This window comes from Leopardus geoffroyi, chromosome A3 (genome assembly GCF_018350155.1).
Source record: "Leopardus geoffroyi isolate Oge1 chromosome A3, O.geoffroyi_Oge1_pat1.0, whole genome shotgun sequence".
NCBI classification, from domain to species: domain Eukaryota; kingdom Metazoa; phylum Chordata; class Mammalia; order Carnivora; family Felidae; genus Leopardus; species Leopardus geoffroyi.
The window spans coordinates 26,620,616-26,633,041 of record NC_059336.1 but is presented as its reverse complement, the minus strand read 5'-3'; the positions used below and the strand labels follow the sequence as shown (position 1 = coordinate 26,633,041).

At 42.9% G+C, this 12,426-nt stretch overlaps 1 protein-coding gene across 4 annotated transcripts in view; it reads left to right on the top strand.

Moving 5' to 3' along the window:
* TM9SF4 (transmembrane 9 superfamily member 4) overlaps nt 1-2,981 on the top strand; it is a 53,186-nt gene extending 50,205 nt beyond the window's left edge. For all 4 annotated transcript variants that reach the window (XM_045444925.1, XM_045444927.1, XM_045444926.1 and 1 more), the window contains one exon: nt 1,018-2,981. In XM_045444925.1, the coding sequence (XP_045300881.1) occupies nt 1,018-1,167 (150 nt within the window). In that variant the 3' untranslated portion in view covers nt 1,168-2,981. The remainder of the gene's footprint in view (nt 1-1,017) is intronic.
* Nucleotides 2,982-12,426: the final 9,445 nt, after the last annotated feature.

Genomic DNA, 12,426 nt, shown 5'->3' with positions numbered 1-12,426 from the left:
CCATCCCCTACCTCCCTCACCCCATCTCCAGACACAAGAAAGTATGAACCTGGGGAGGGTTAATCCTGAAAACATGGCCTTCACCCCCCAGTTAGAGGATATATTGATTTCTTCCGAGCTCCTGGCATTTTGTGACCATGTGTCTGCCCATGAGCCCCAGCACAGGCCCCACTCAGGCCCTGGTGTGCCGAGTAGGTCTTGATACCAAGGTTCCGGATTAGCTCTGCCCAGCCCAGCAAACACCACCACAAACAGGTCTCTAGCATCCCTGCCAGGCCCCTAAACTCTGCAGGAGAGTCCAGCGTGCTCCAAGATGAATTCCCTGTGAGATGTTAACAAAAGTGACAGAAGCATTCTTAGGAGGAGAGGATTGTAGGCTGGCTTAATGGTGGCTCCTGCTCTTTAATCCTGTCTCCCACCACCTCCCGGCTGCTGCTCCAGCCATCCAGGATTGTCGCCATGCTGTTCTGGGGACTGTGGAGGGTGAAGAAGTGACACAGCTGTGGCCATTCCTAAGGCATGCTGGCCCTGGCTCCTCTCTCTCTCCCAATGAGCTCTCAGGCCCTTCTCCAGGAAGATTCCTACCCCTACCCGCCCCCCCCCCCCCCCCCCCCCCCCCCCCCCCCCGCACAAGAAATGGCCTAGGATAGTGGAATTGGGCCTTGGACACCCCCAGCCCAAGGCTTAAATTCTACCTCCTGCTGCTTCCTAGCTGTGGAACCATGGGTGGTGTTGGACCCCTCTGTCCCCCATCTGTGGCTGGTTAAAAACCTGCCATGGTGGTCATGAGCACTCAAGGCGGTACCTGGGCCCTGCTGCCGATGAAGGCTCGCCATGGCTGTGAGCTCCGCCTGCCCCTCCCTGCCAACTCGGAGCAAGCCCCTTCCCCTACCAGGCCTCCGCTTCACCACCACAAGATCAGTGAGAAGGTCGGGGGGGGGGGGGGCGGTGTCCAGGTTGGCCATGGCAGGCTGACACTAAGTGTCCACCCCTCTCTTCTCTCTCCACTCACCCCAGCTGGACATCGTCGAGTTCATCCCCTCTCTCCTGTACTTTGGCTACACGGCCCTCATGGTCCTGTCCTTCTGGCTTCTCACGGGCACCATTGGCTTCTATGCAGCCTACATGTTTGTCCGCAAGATCTACGCTGCTGTGAAGATAGACTGATGGGGGTGGACCATGGCCAGGCCCACTCTGTCCACGGACAGGAAGCCACTCTGCGTGGGGAACTGCAGGCACGCAAATAAAATAACTCCTGCTCGTTTGGAATGTAACTTCTGGCACAGTGTTCCTGGATCCCGGGGCTGCGTGGGGGGCGGGAGGGCCTGTAGATAAATCTTGGACTTTTCTTCATCAATTTATTCCAGTTCTGTGGGGGATGAGGTTTTTGTGGGTTGTTTTTTCTTCAGTGCTACGAAAGTTCCCTCCAGCAGGAACTCTCAGACCTGTTTATTCAGGTTTATTTTTGGTTGGGGGTTTTTTCCTTAGTTTTTTTAACGTAAGGATCCAGGATGGATAAATCACCAAGACACTGGGTTTGGTCACTGTCTCCACCTCAGTTCCTCAGGCTGTTGGCCACCCCACAACTAACTGGAAGAGGAAACGCCTGGCCTTCTGGGGCTTCGGTGAGGTTTCCGAGCCTCTCACGGCCCATCCTCACCTCTGATGCCGCGACAAAGCCCAGCTCTAGCCCGGACGTGCATCCTCAGTGCCGACCAGCCTCTACCAGCCCTCTCCCTCACTCTTCTCTCCCCCCAGCCTCCTCCTAGGGCTGCCCAAAGCAGGGCTTCCAGCCAGGCCTCCAGGGTGACCAAGTCTTATTGCTACAAGAAAAACCCCGGGAAGTACTTGGGGCCAAGTGCCCCAGGACAGAAGGACTCACCCCTGCTCAGAGCAGCGGGAATTTGCTGGACCAGAGAAGAGACTTGCAGTGAACTGTGCGTGCCAAGAAACCCTGGATCCAGGGCCAAGTATTTACAGAGTCAAGCCAAGCATCCACGTGTCTGTCTGGGACAAGGGTCCTCATCCCTCAGGATTGCTCCCCAGTTCTTTCCCCGGGGGGTTGCTGCTCTTTGCGAAGTGTGCTGGTGGCAGGCCCTCTCCACTCTCCCTACCAGCACAGAACAAGGCCGGGAGACCTCAGATGCCCTCCTTTAGGTGGCTGGAGAGAGAGGCGTTCTATCCCTGACATCCCGCAGCCTCAGTGCTCATGCTCAGCTCTTTCAGCCAGACCCATCCCCTCCGCCTCCACCTCCATCTCCCGTCTGTCTGATTCTTGCCTCCTTGGGTGACACCTGCTTGTGGGAAGGAAGACGGAAGGTCAGTTCTGTCACTCTTTCCCCAATTCCCAGGAATAGGCAAAGAGCCAAGTTAGAAAGAGGGAGCTAGCTTTGTGAGCCTGGCTCCTCTGTCAGCACCCAACCCCCTGTGCACCCTGTGCATGTCCCAAACCAAACATTTGTTCTTAAGTTGCAAGAGGCCAAACCCACCCTGGGGTTAGCGTTTAAGTAACAGCCGCTCACCCTTGCATCAGCCCCTTTGGGACTCCCACCACAAGACAAAGCTCAGGATGCTGGCTAAGCTCGGAACACACCCCACCCCCATGACACCCTGCACCCCGACTCCAGGTTCTCCCAGCAGCCCCTACCAGCTCCACCAGTCAAACCAGTGGATTTCTCAACCTTGCTCACAGTGACTCCGTAGCGCCAAACGGTGTCCACCAAGAATCAGGTTGGAGAAAAGGGAACCCAAGCAGTAGAGAATGATAATGGAGGCTTTTGTTCATTCAAATCTCGGATTTTTTCCCTAAGAGATTCTCTTTTTTGGGGGTGGGGGGAATTAGGAAATGGACTCCTCATAAAAGGTTCAAACATCATCAATTTTTCTGACTTTTTTAATCATCATCATTATTATTTTTAATTAAAAGATGCCTGTATGCCTTTTTTTGGTCCGATTGTAAATAAATATGCCATTGACCTGTTGTCCTGTCTCTTGAATCTCTTCAAGGGGTTAGGAGCCTGAGGTGAGACATCATCCCTACATGGGTTGAGCTGAGTGGTTTCCCTCAAAGCTCAGTCTCATGTCAGGCTTTTGGGAGCTCAGGCCCCTGTTCCCCTGTGTGGTACAAGCCCATAGCGTTTCCCATTGGCTCGGTCCCTCCATCCTGAATTGCAGGCATCTGCCCTGGTCCCACAGGTAGGAAGTGGCAATCAAGTTTGAGCTGTGAGCAGTGAGACCTGGTTTTGGATTCCCAGCTCCAATATTTTACTGCCAACTCGCTTCACCTCTCTGTCCTCTAAGACTCCTTCAAATAGAAACATAGGTCAAACTGTCTTGTGTCCCAAGGGGAATTGACTGGTTCGTAAGTCATCAAGGAAAGGAGTGGTTCGGCTTCAGGTATGGATAGATCCAGGGGTTCAAAGGCTAGCCTTAGGATTCTCCCTTTCTCCATTTGCTTCCCTCAATCCCATTCTGTCCCATTGTCAAAAATCTTTCCTATGAGGGAGGCGGTAAGGGCATGTCACAGATCACTCTAGGCTTACGTTAGCCAGTTTGGAAAGCCTAGAGGAAAAAGACCTCCCCTTCCTTGCCTCAGTATATTCAATTTAGATCAATCCCAGAAAAGGTTTCTGATGGGCCTGGATTACTGTTTGCACATACTTAGAGCATCACTCTCTCCAGGAAGACAGGGTTCTGTTATAGGCTGCATGCTCCAAGGGTATTGGACACTGTGAGTTTTAGCCCCACCAGAATCCCTTGGAAGGGGTAGAAGGAATAATTAACCACAGCAAGGGATGCAAAGCAAACAAAAGCAACAATTACCTCATACCCTACTCCCTCCACTCGTGCCTTGGTTTCCTCTCCTGCAGTGAGAAGGGCGCTGGGTGCCACTCATGGAATACTTCCAGTGTTCAGATGCTGTTCCACTTTCCACATATTAGCCATTCATTATTGAATATGATCCTCTGAGGCATGTTCTGTTATTAGCCCCTTTTTACAGAGGAGGTAACTGAGGTATCCTGTGGTTGAGGTAGCCTGCTGGGGGTCCCCTGGCAGGTGTGTACCAGAGTATTTTTCAGCTGAAAACTCCCAAACATGTTCTTCTAACCACTACCATAGCTGCCTTTTAAAAGAACCATCTATCCATCGGGTCTGTCCATCGACCCGAGTTTCCTATGTCATTTGGAATTCTGCCCAACAGCCTCTAACCATCCCCAAGAAAACACCAATCTACTTTCGGTCACTATAGAGGAGTTTGCATTTCCTAGGGCTCTATATAAATACAGTATGCTTTTTCTCCCATCTTTCTCATTCAGCAGAAATCTTTTGAGACTCATCCGTAGTGTCGTGTGTCAACAGTTGATTCTTTTTGATTTCCAAGCATCATTCCTTTGTATGGATATACCAGAATTTATTTGCTTATCTCCTGATGGATGTTTGGGTTGTTTCTAGCTTGGGTCTATTACACAGAAAGCTGCTGTGAATAAGTGGAGAAGGAAAGTGCCTAGACCATGTGATAGGTGTGTGTCAGTTAAACGTGGAAGCTCTTCCAAGATGATCGTGTCGCTTTTCATTCCCATCCCAGTATATGAGAGTTCCGGTTGCTCCGTATCCTAATACCTGCTGTGAGTAATCTTTTTAATTTTAGCCATTCTAACAGGTGCATAACATCACACTGTGATTTTAATTTACATATCCCTAAGTGACAAATTATGTTGAATCTTCTCATGTGCTTATATGTCACTCGTATATCTTCTTTGGTGAAGTGTCCAAATCTTTTGCCTTTTTTTTTTTTCGTTGAGTTGCTTGGGTTTTTAAAATTATTATTATTACTAACTTTTGGGAGTTCTTTATATATTCTGCATACAAGTCCTTCACCAGATCTACGCTTTGCAAGAATTTTCTCCCAGTCTTTGGCTTGTGTTTCCATTCTTTTAGCGGTGTCCTTTAGAGAAGAGCAGAAAATTTTAATTGTGAGGAAGTCTGGTTTATCAATTGTTCTTTTCTGGATTTAGTTTTTGGTGTCATATCTAAGACATCTTGGTCTAACACAAGATCACAATGATTTTCCTCCTCTTCTTCCTTTTAGAACTTCCATAGTTTTCGGTTTAGTGTTTAGGTCTATGATCCATTAGGTAATTTTTGTATATGGTGCAAAGTATGGATCCAAGTTCGTTTTTCTTATCATTTTTTGAAAAGGTCATCTTTTCTCTTTTTGTGCCTTTGACAAAAGTCAGTTGCCCATATATTTGTAGATTTATTTGTGGGATTTCCATTCTGTTCTACTGATCTATTTTTATACCAATACCATACTTTTTGTTACTGTAGCTTTATAATTCTTAGGATCTGGTGTTTTTAGTCCTCCAATTTTGTTCTTTTTCAGGGTTTGTAGTCCCTTTGATTTCCATATGAACTTTCAAATTATCTTAATTTCTATAAAAACATATGCTGGAATTTCAGTCAGGATTAATATGGATCAATTTGGGAATAATTGGCATCTTAATAATGAGTCTTCTGACCCATGAACAAGATATATCTCTCCCATTTATTTAGGTTTTTAATTTTCTCTCAGCCATATTTTGTACTCTTCAGTGTTTGGGTCTTTCACATCTTTTTGTTGGATTTTTCCTAAGTATTTCATATTTTTGATGGCATTATAAATGGTATTTTTTACTTCTGATTTTTCATTATACAATTGAATACAAATTGAGTTTTATATATTGATCTTATAGCCTGACAATCTTGCCAATAAATTCATTTACTAGTTCTAGTAGCCTTTTTTGTAGATTCCATCAGATTTCTACAGATACTCATGTTGTCTGTGAATAAAGACAGTTTTACTTCTTTTTAAAATTTTGAATGTTTTTTTATTTTTGAGAGACAGAGACAGAGCACAAGCAGGGGAGGGGCAGAGAGAGCGGGAGACACAGAATCCGAAGCAGGCTCCAGACTCTGAGCTGTCAGCACAGAGCCAGACATGGGGCTCGAACCCACAAACTGTGAGATCATGACCTGAGCCAAAGTTAGACACTTAACCAACTGAGCCACCCAGATGCCCCTCTACTTTTTCTTTTTAATGCTTATTTATTTGTCTTGAGAGAGCACATGTGCAAGTGGGGAAAGGGCAGAGAGAGAGAATCATAAGCAGGCTGCATGCTCAGCACAGAGCCTGATGCAGAGCTCGATCCCACGGCTCTGAGATCATGACCTAAGCCATGAGTCAGACACTTAACTGACAGAGCTACCCAGGCACCCCATATTCTACTTCTTAAGACAGAAACTGAGTCATTTATTTGAGGCCCTTTTTGTGTATGTGTGTCTCTATTATGGGTGTTCAGTGCTCCAAATTTCTTCCTAAGTACTACTTTAGTGACATCCCAGAAATTCTGATATGTTGTGTTTTTATTGTCATTCCGTTCAAGATAACTTTTAAATTTCTGTTTGGCTTCTGTTTTGATTCATCATTGAGACGGAGAAGTGTATTATTTAGTCTATAAGTATTGGGAGATTTTTTTCCAAGGATCTTTCTATTACTGATTTTTATTTTATTTTATTTTATTTTATTTTATTTTATTTTATTTTATTTTAATGTTTATTTCTGAAGGAGAGAGAGACAGAGTATGAGTGGGGGAGGGTCAGAGAGAGAGGGAGACACAGAATCCGAAATGGGCTCCAGGCTCTGAGCTGTCAGCACGGAACCTGATGCAGGGCTTGAACCCACGAACCATGAGATCATGACCTGAGCTGAAGTTGGTCACTTAACCGACTGAGCCACCCAGGTGCACCCCGATTTTGAATTTAATGCTGTTATCGGCAGACACCATAATGGACAAACACTGTGTATGACTTGAATCCTTTTGAATTTATTGAGATTTGTTTTATGGCCCAAAATATGTTCTATCTTGGTCTGTGTACACTTGAAAAGAATGGGTATTCTGCTGTTCTTGGGCAGAGTGTCCTATAAATGTCAGAACAAGTTGGTTGGTAGTGTTGTTCAAGTCTATGGTACCCTTGTTGACTTTCTGCCTGCTTGTCGCATCAGTGATTGAGGGAGGGGTATTGAAATTTTTGACTGTAGTTTAGATGTGTATATTTTTCCTTGCAGGTCTGTTTTTGCTGTATGTTTTTTGAAACTCTTTTAGGTGCATATTGTCCTCTGGATGAATTTGTTTCTGGTAATAGTCTTTGCTTTGAAATCTACTTTGATGTTTAGCCAATCCCACTTTCTTTTTTTTTTTTTAATGTTTATTTTATTTTTGAGAGAGAGAGAGACAAAGCACAAGCGGGGTAGGGGCAGAGAGAGAGGGAGACACAGGATCCGAAGCAGGCTCCAGGCTCCGAGCTGTTAGCACAGAGCCCAGCACGGGGCTTGAACTCATGAACTGTGAGATCATGACCTAAGCTGAAGTCGGTGCTTAACCAACTGAGCCACCCAGGCGTCCAGCCAATCCTACTTTCTTCTGACTGATTAGCACAGCACATCTTTTTCTATCCTTTTACTTTATTTTTTTTAACTTTTATTTTTAATTCCAGTGTAGTTAACACACAGTGCTATATTCATTTCAGGTGTACAATATAGTGATTCAACAATTCTGTATATTACTCCATGCTCATCAAGATAAGTGTACTTTTTTTTTTTTTTAACGTTTTATTTATTTTTGAGACAGAGAGAGACAGAGCATGAACAGGGGAGGGGCAGAGAGAGAGGGAGACACAGAATCGGAAACAGGCTCCAAGCTCTGAGCCATCAGCCCAGAGCCGGACGCAGGGCTCGAACTCACGGACCGCGAGATCGTGACCTGAGCTGAAGTCGGACGTTTAACCGACTGAGCCACCCAGGCGCCCCAAGATAAGTGTACTTTTAATCCCCTTCACCTATTTTACCCATCCCCTCACCCACCTCCCCTCTGATAACCATCTGTTTATTCTCTATAGGTAAAAGTCTGGTTTGTTTGTTTTCCTTTGTTTTGGTTTTGGTTCATCTCTCTTTTTTTCCTTTGTTCGTTTGTTTTATTTCTTAAATTCCACATATGAGTGAAATCATATGATATTTGTCTTTCTCTAACTGGCTTATTTCACTTATCTTAATAGTCTGTAGGTCCATTCATGTTGTTGCAAATGGCAGGGTTTCATTCTTTTTTATGGCTGAATAATATATGACTGCATCTCCTTTATCCATTCTTCTATCGATGGACACTTAGGTTGCTTCTGTAATTTGGCTATTGTAAATAATCCTGCAGTAAAGATAGGGTGCCTATGTCCCTTTGAATTGACATTTTGATATTCTTTGGGTAAATACCCAGTAAGTGGGATTACTAGATCGTAGGGTAGTTGTATTTTTAATTTTTTGAAGAAGCTCCATATTGTCTACCGGCACCAGTTTGCATTCCCACCAACAGTGCGTGAGGTTTCCTGTTTCTCCACATCCTCACCAACACTTGTTGTTCCTCGTGTTTTTTATTTTAGCCATTACAACAGGTATGAGGTGATACCTCATTGTGGTTTTGATTTGCATTTCCCTGATGATGAGTGAGGTTGAGCATCTTTTCCTGTGCCTGTTGGCCTATCCATTTACTTTCAACCCATTTGCATTTTATATTTAAACTTTTTTATAGGCAGCATATAGTTTGGTCTTGCTTTTTTTTCCACCTTATAATCTTTGCTTTTTAATTGGAGTGTTTAGACTATTTACATTTAAGGTGATTGTTGATTTGGCTAGGTTTAAGTCTATAATCTTGCCAGTTGTTTCCCATTTGTCCTAACTATTGTTTCCTTTTTCCTCTTTTTCTGCCCTCTTTTGGGTACATTAAGTACACTAGTTCCCCCCCCCCCCCCCATTTGTGGCTTTGCTTTCTCCAGTTTCAGTTACCTGCAGTCAACCATGGTCTGGAAGCAGATAATCTTCCTTCTAACATATCATCAGAAGGTCAATGGTAGCCTAACACTACATCACAATGCCTACATTATTCACCTTACTTCATATCGACATGTAGACATTTTATCATTTCACATAGAAAGGTGAGTATGGTGCAAAAAGATATTTTGAGAGAGAGAGAGAGAGGCTACCTTTTTATTACCGTGTATTGTTATAATTGTTCTGTTTTATTTTTAGTTGTTATTATTAATCTCTTATTTTGTGTAACTTTAAAAAAATATTTTTTAGGGGCGCCTGGGTGGCGCAGTCGGTTAAGCGTCCGACTTCAGCCAGGTCACGATCTCGCGGTCCGTGAGTTCGAGCCCCGCGTCAGGCTCTGGGTTGATGGCTCAGAGCCTGGAGCCTGTTTCCGATTCTGTGTCTCCCTCTCTCTCTGACCCTCCCTGTTCATGCTCTGTCTCTCTCTGTCCCAAAAATAAATAAACATTGAAAAAAAAAAATTAAAAAAAATATATATATATTTTTTAATGTTTTTATTCACTTTTGAGACAGAGACAGAGCATGAGCAGGGGAGGGGCAGAGAGAGAGGGAGACACAGAATCCGAAGCAGCTTTCAGGCTCTGAGCTGTCAGCACAGAGCCCGACGCGGGGCTCGAACTCACAGACCGTGAGATCATGACCTGAGCCGAAGTCACACGCTTAACCAACTGAGCCACCCAGGCACTCCTACTTTGTGTAACTTTAATTAAACCTTATCATGGGTATGTATGTGTAGGGCGAAACATAGTATATATAGGGTTTGTACTCTTCATGGTTTCAGGTGTCCATTGGGGGTCTAGGAATGTATCCCCTGCAGATAAGGGGGAACTACTATATTTTTTTAAGTAAGCTTTACACCCAGTGTGGGGCTTGAACTCACAAACCCAAGATCAAGAGTCATATGTTCTACTAGCTGAGCCAGCCAGGCAGCCCAGGACTACTGTATTTTAATCTCCTTCATTGGTTTATTGGATATTCCTTCCTGGTTTGATATTTTAATGATAACTTTAGGGTTTGTATATATATCTTTAACTTATCACAGTCTACCTTCAAGTGATATTATACCACTTTACATAAAGTGTAAGAACATTAAAATTGTATGCTTCCATTTCTCCCTCCCCAGCGTTCATATTATGATTGTTATTCCTTTTTACTTTATAAATCCCACAATATACTTGTGCTATTTTTATTTAAACAGTTGTCTTTTAAGAATTTAAATAACAAGAATAAAAAAATCTTAGCTAAGTACCCAGGTAGTTACCATTTCCAGTAGTCTTTGTGCTGTTGTATAGATCCAGATTTCCATCTGGTATCTTTTTCCATCTGCCTGAGAGACATCCTTCAATGTTTCTTATAGTGAGGATTCGCTAATGATTAATTCTTCTAACTTGTGTATGTCTAAAACATCTCAATTGTACTTTCCTTATTGAAAGATATTTTTGCTGGGTGTAGAATTCTAGGTTGACAAGTTTAACCACCGCCCCCCCCCCCCGCTTCCTAGTACTTTAAAGATGTTACTCTGCTCTCTTTTATTGCTTGTATTACTTCCAACAACAGATCTGATGTCCTCATATTTGTCCCCTCTATATATAACAAGTCTCTTTTCTCTGACTGCTTTTTCTATATCACTGGTTTTGAACTATTTGATTATGGATATTGATGTAGTCTTCTTCATATTTCTCATGCTTAGAGTACATTGAGCTTCTTAGAACTGTGTGTTTATTGTTTTCAGTAAGTTCAGAAAGTTTTAGACCATTATATCTTCGAATGTTTTTTCTGTCCCCCATCTCTCTCCGTTCCTTCAGCAGTTCTTTTTTTTTTAAAGTTTATTTATTTTGAGAGAGACAGAGATAGTGCAAATGGGGGATGTGGAGACAGAAAGAGAGAGAGAGAGAGAGAGAGAGAGAGAGAGAGAGAGAGAGAGAGAGAATCCCAAGCAGGTGCCACGCTGCCAACACAAGGCCTGATGCAGGGCTCAAACTCCCAAATTGTGAGATCATGACCTGAGCCAAAACCAGGAGTTGGAGGCCTAACCAACTGAGCCACCTGGGCACCCCTCCTCTAGCAATTCTAATTGTCCAGTATGTTAAGCTATTTGAAGTTGTCCCACCGCTGATGCCCACCCACTGATGTTCTTTTCTTTTCTTTTGTTTTTTAAATTATTTTTTCTGTGTTTCATTTTGAATAGTTTCTGTTGCTATGCCTTTAAATTCACTAATCTGTCATGTCTGCTCTGCCATTAACCCCATCCAGTATGGTCTTCATCTCAGACATTGCCTTTTTAATCTCTAGAAACTTGATTTAAGTGTTTTTTATATCTTCCATACATCTACTTAACTTTTTGTGTAGAACATGCAAAGCATACAATAATTTACCATTCTAACCATTTTAAAGTGTATAATTCATTAAGTACATTCATAATATCGTGCAACCATCACCACTAGCCATCTCCAGAACTTTTTTTTAACATTCCAAACTGAAACTCTGTTCTCATTAAACACTAACTCTTCATTCTCTTCTCACTGTAGCCCCTGGTGACCACTACTTTACATTCTGTCTCTGAATTTGACTACTTAAGTGGAATCATACAATATTTGTTCTGTTGTGTCTGGCTTATTTGACTTAGCATAAATGTCTTCAAGGTTCATGTACATTGTAGCACGTATCGGAATTTCACTCCATTTTAAGGTTTATATTCCATTGTATGTATATACCACATTTTGCTTATCCATTTGTCCACCAGTGGACAGTTGGGTTGTTTCCATTTTTGCCAATTGTGAGTAATGGTGCTATGAACATGGTATACAATGTATACAATGGTATATAAATATCTGTTCAAGTCCCTGCTTTCCAGTTCTTTTGGGTATATACCTAGGTGTGGAGTTGCTGGATCATGTGGTAATTCTATGTTAAAGTTTTTGAGGAACCACCATACTCTTTTCCCCAATGGCTGTACCATTTTACATTCCCACTCTGAAAGTTCCAATTTCTCCACATCCTCACCAACACTTCTTTTCTTTTCTTTTTTTTTTTTCTTTTTGATAATACCCATCTTTGTGGGTGTGAAGTGATATTTCATATTTTTTATTTGTATTTATCTAATGATGAGCAATATTGCACATTTCTTTATGTGTTTATTGGCCATTCGTATATCTTCCTTGGAGAAATGTCTATTCACATCCTTTGCCCATTTTTTAGTTGAGTTGTTTGTGTTGTATTATTAAGTTCTTTATATATTCTGGATATTAATTCCTTATCAGATATATGGTTTTCAAAATATTTCCCCCCATTCTGTGAGTTCTCTGTCCTTTCTGTTGATAATGTCATTTGAGATACAAAAGTTCAATTTTGATGAGGCCCATTTTATCTATTTGTTTTGTTGCCTGTGCTTTTGGTGTGACATCTGAGAAACCGTTTCCAAATCCAACATCATGAAGCTTTCCCCCTGTTTTGTTCTAAGGGCTTAATAGTTTCAAGTCTTACAGTTGAGTCTTTGATCTGTTTTGAGTTAA